The sequence below is a fragment of the Numenius arquata genome, chromosome 14, assembly GCF_964106895.1.
Source record: "Numenius arquata chromosome 14, bNumArq3.hap1.1, whole genome shotgun sequence".
NCBI lineage: Eukaryota > Metazoa > Chordata > Aves > Charadriiformes > Scolopacidae > Numenius > Numenius arquata.
The window spans coordinates 2,092,080-2,096,601 of NC_133589.1; the positions used below are offsets into that span (position 1 = coordinate 2,092,080).

The following is a 4,522-nucleotide window of genomic DNA, read 5'->3' on the forward strand; positions in this document are numbered from 1 at the left end:
CCGGCGGGCTGGGGGCGGGAGGGGGCGGCGAGATTCCCCCCCCCTTCCTCCCTCCTAGGAGCTTGGAAGGGGTTTCTCCGACCAGGCTCTGCGGGAGAGGGTACAAAACTGGGGGGTCCCCAGCCCGGTGCTTTGCCGGGGAACCCTCCCTGTAGTTATTAACCGGGGGAACCCGTCGATCTTTTATTTGGGTGAAAACTTCTAGGGGGACGTAATTTAATTAGGACAAATTTGGCGGCTGTTTGGAAGCTGTTAATGACTGGCGGGGCGAAGCGTGGGGTGTGCGATGGGCTGCTTTTCCTGCGGGGGGGTGGCGGGTGGTAAGAAGGGAGGGGTGGGAACTTTATTTGGATTTTTTTTTATTAGATTTTTTGGCCTTCTATTTAGCGAAGAGAGGCTGCTCCTGTTTGTGGCTGCGCTCACAATTCCAGGGTTGTGGTTGCTGCTGGGGGGGGGGGGGTGTGTGTTCGTGGCCGAATCGATAGGAGATTGCATTAATTATGATTTCGATTGATATGCTCAATTCTCCTCCTAAACGCTGCAAACGGCTCTTCCTTTTTTTTTTTTTTTTTCCCCTTCCTTTCCCCCCACCCCATTTTTTTCCCTCTGCCCCCCCTCCCCTCTCCCCTGTTATAGAGCCGGAGAGGAGATGAAAAGGCTTGTAGTTTTAAATTCAATGTGACAGCTCTGGAAAGAGCGGATGATGAATCTCCTATTATTGGATCAGTCTATTTGCCGCTCAATGTCTCTCTGTAATTGGAGCAACATCACTTTAAAGGTTCAGAGAGTAGAGCATTTCTGGTGAAAAATCCCCACAACACGCTGGTGAATGTTTTAAAGGGAAATCTATTAGTGATTTGGAGAGGGGAGGGGACAAGGGGGGGGGGGGGGGGGAGAGGGTGGGTTGGAGGGGTGTTGGGGGGGGAGCCTCTGTGTGTGTGTGTGTGTCTGTAACTCCGGCTCTTCGGTATTTCACCGGGTATCAGGCAGATCCCCGAGTTCCCCCCCGGCCCCCCCCCCCAAGCGCCCCCACCCCTCCCGCCCGGCCCCCGCCGCCCTCCTCGGGCCGGAGTTCCTATCAAAGCCCCCCTTGTCTTGTTGTGACAGCTCTGATATTGTTTATTGAGGCTGGATGTCAGGTATAATTAGCAATCGATATGGAAAACGTTTGCTCCCCACACTGGCACGTCTCTGACGTCAGGACCGATTAACGTTTCTTATTGGTCCCAAATTCCCCAGCCTGAGCTAATTATTGGGAGCCTGATGTTGATAAAGTTAAAGCGCCCGGCGCCCTGCAGCATGAGCCCCTCGCCGCGCCTCCTCCTCCTCCTCGGGCAGCAGCACCCCCGGCCCCAGCCGCCCCGCTGCCCGCGCCCCCAGCCCCGCCGGCACCCCCCGCGCTAGAGCCGCCCCCATGATGGACAGCCGCATCCTGGAGCATCCCCATCCCCAGTTCGGGGGGATGGTGGGTTTCCCTTACCCGCTCGGGCACCACCACGTCTACGAGCTGGCGGGCACCAGCTGCAGTCGGCGGCGGCCTCCGTCCCCTTCTCCATCGATGGATTACTGAGCGGCTCCTGCGCCGCCTCCGTGGTCAACCCGGCGCCGCTCATCCCCTCGGGCTGCGGGGTGAGCGGGGACAGCCAGCCCTTCAAGCTCGCAGGTAGGAGCGGCCCCGTGTCCCTGGGTGTGTGTCGTCCCCCCCCCCCCGCCCCTCACCCCGACCGCCGCTCCCCGCCTGGAGCGGGAAAAAACACCACCCCACCATCCCCCGCCGCATCCCTATCTGAGATATTGGGGTGTCTGGAGAGGGGGGATGCGGCTGTGCTGCCCCCCCACCCCCCCCGAAGGGGCGGACAGGATGGGGCGGGGGGGGGGGGCCTGGGCCGAACGCCGGGAGCATCCCCCGTTCCGCCGGTGCGGGGCCGCGCGTGTGCCCTGAACAATAGCGGGCCCGGCCCGGTGCCTTCCCCCAAAGTTCATCTCCGGGGTGGGGGCCCGGATCGACCCAGTAAGGAAAAAAAAAAATTAAAAAATAATGGGAATCGTTGGAGTTTGGGGAATGAAGAGCGGTAATTAGATTTTAATTTTTAAGAAATGATTTAACGGAAGGGAAGCGCTGTCCTTCCTTCCTTCCTTCCTTCCCTGCCGGCCTGTGGCACAGCTATTGTTCAGCTATTAAAACACTCCGTCGCCCCCACAGCCTTTTTGTTAATCCTGGAGCAGCCCCCTTCTGCACCTCAACTAAATAAAAAATATTATTAATTATTATTATTATTAATTTCCACATCTGGCGGAAAACAGTTAAGAGAGGGTGCAGCTCGGGCTGCAAACCCCCGGCCTGGGGGTCTACGTACCGGGAGAGGCTGCGAGCCCCCAGCCCCACGCCCGCCCGTGCCCGGGGGGGTCTGCGGGAGCTGCGGCCCACGCCGGTGCTCGGGGGGGGCTGGGAAAGAGGAAGAAAGGGGGTGGGGGTGGTGGTTTAATTTTTATTTTTATTTTTTTTTTAATGAAACCTTTGGTGGTTGGAGCAAATATTGGAACTTCTCTCTCTCTCTCTGCCAGCTGAGTGCCTGTGGAGAGCTTCCTTCAGGAATAAATGTTCTGTAAAGTACATTTTCGGAGGAGGCGAGGGCAGATCGGGTTCCTCCCCATTTTTAGCGCAGGTGTGTGTATAATCCCGCTCTTTTACCAACGCTGCCGAGCACTAAAGTTCAAAGGCTCCTGTGAATGGCAGGGAGGGGGGGAGAAGGCCTGTCTTCCAGGGGCCTGAGGGTATTTCTGCCTTTTCAGACTCGGGTGACCCGGACAAAGAAAGTCCTGGCTGTAAGAGAAGACGAACCCGCACCAATTTTACTGGCTGGCAGCTCGAGGAGCTGGAAAAGGCGTTTAATGAGAGTCATTACCCGGACGTGTTTATGCGAGAGGCTCTGGCTCTCAGGCTGGACTTGGTGGAGTCCAGAGTGCAGGTAAAAAACGTGTGTGTCCCCTCCCTTTCCCTCCGGTGTCCCCCCCCCGTGCCCTCTCCCTGCGCCGAGCGGTCCCCGGGGAGGCCCCGGCAGCCGGGACCCGCAGCTCCGGGACGGGCCCGCAGCCCCGCTCCTCCCGGCCCTCTCCTTTTGTTTCCCTGCCTTGCTCTGGTCCTTCCTGCTTTATTTGCTTATTACTATTCTCTTTCTTATTTTTTTTTCTCAATCTTACAAACGAGCCCCGAATAGTGGCATCACAGCTAGGTTTCCTAAACATTTTTTTTTATAAAATTTTTTCCACTGTAAACGTTTTTTCTTAAATGAGCCAAGGGCGAAAAATTAGCATGCAAATATGAGGCTTAATCACGGGCCAGGGTGCGCCGGAAAATGTCGATAAAGCTCGGAGGCGCTTCCAGAGTGTGCGGGACTTGCCAAACTTAATTTTAAGGAACTGCTCAGGCCCTCGGTCGTGCGGGATGGGGAGGGGATCCACCGATTCGCTTCGATGGATCCTGAAAAAAAATCCAATAGGGGTTGAGTCGGGGGATGCGGGTGCGATGCGGGTTGGCTGTTGGCTCTGCAGACGCCGTTTCGTACCGCGGTGGCGGCGAGGCCGGGCCGGTGCCGCCGCTCCGGCCGTGCGGGGTGTCGCGGTGCGGGGCCGGCGCGGCCTCCGTGGGCTGCGTGTGCGAGGAGTCCGGCCTCAAACCCACCCCGGGATGAGGCGACGCCGTTTGCCGCGGTTCCTCCACCAGCTTTCTCTCGGGGTGTCTTTCCCAGCCGCCTTTCCCTCCCCGCTCCGGCTGCGGGAGCATCCTCTCCGCCGTGCGCGGGGGTCGGGAGCCGCCGGGGGTCTCCCGGGGGCGGACGGGGCCCGGACGAGGGTGGTGGGGGGTGAAGGAAAGAGCCGGGAGCGGGTCACCGAGATCCCCGCGGTGCCGCCGAGCTGGGGTCGCGCTTGCGGCTCCAAACGCAGCCGCGGGATGCGGCCGGGAACCGGCGCTGCCGATAAGCCCCGCTGGGCCGGAGCTCCGCGGGCGCGGAGGGGACGCGTGTGCCCCGCCGGCTGCGCGGCCGCGGGTGCCGGGGAACGGCCGGAGCGGAGAGGATTTGATTTAATTTAATTTTTCCTCCCGTAATCTATAACAAACCCCATCTCGGGCTGATTCCCGTCCCTCTGCTCCGGCGCCCGGGACGGGCAGGAGGCCCAGGCCCCGCTCCGCCCGCCCGAGGCGACCCCCCCCCTCGGCCGCCCCCGCTTCCCGCCCGCTCGTCGTGCTGTGGTTTATTGCATTTTGCGTGCTGCTGCGGAGGGATCGGGCCCGGGCCCGGCCCCGCAATCGCGGAGCTCTGCCTGCTGCCTCCGCACCCCTCGGCCGCGGGGATGAGCCGGGGGGGGGGGGGGTGGGGGGGATGAGGGGTGCGTTATCCCTTCCCCTCCCCGCAGCGCCGGTGCGGGCAGGGTACAGCGTGTGTGTGCGTGAGTGTGCATCCCCCCCTTGCTTTTTGATTTTTTCTCTCTTTTTCTTTCCCCCCCTACCCTGTTAAAGAAG

The 4,522-nt window shown here is 60.2% G+C and overlaps 1 protein-coding gene across 1 annotated transcript in view; it reads left to right on the forward strand.

The window, feature by feature from the left end:
• The first annotated feature begins 1,414 nt into the window (after nucleotides 1–1,414).
• Nucleotides 1,415–4,522, forward strand: part of UNCX (UNC homeobox) — a 4,366-nt gene continuing 1,258 nt past the window's right edge. Inside the window, 3 exon segments of the mRNA XM_074158703.1 lie at nucleotides 1,415–1,508; nucleotides 1,511–1,663; nucleotides 2,794–2,969. Coding sequence (XP_074014804.1) covers nucleotides 1,415–1,508; nucleotides 1,511–1,663; nucleotides 2,794–2,969 — 423 coding nt within the window.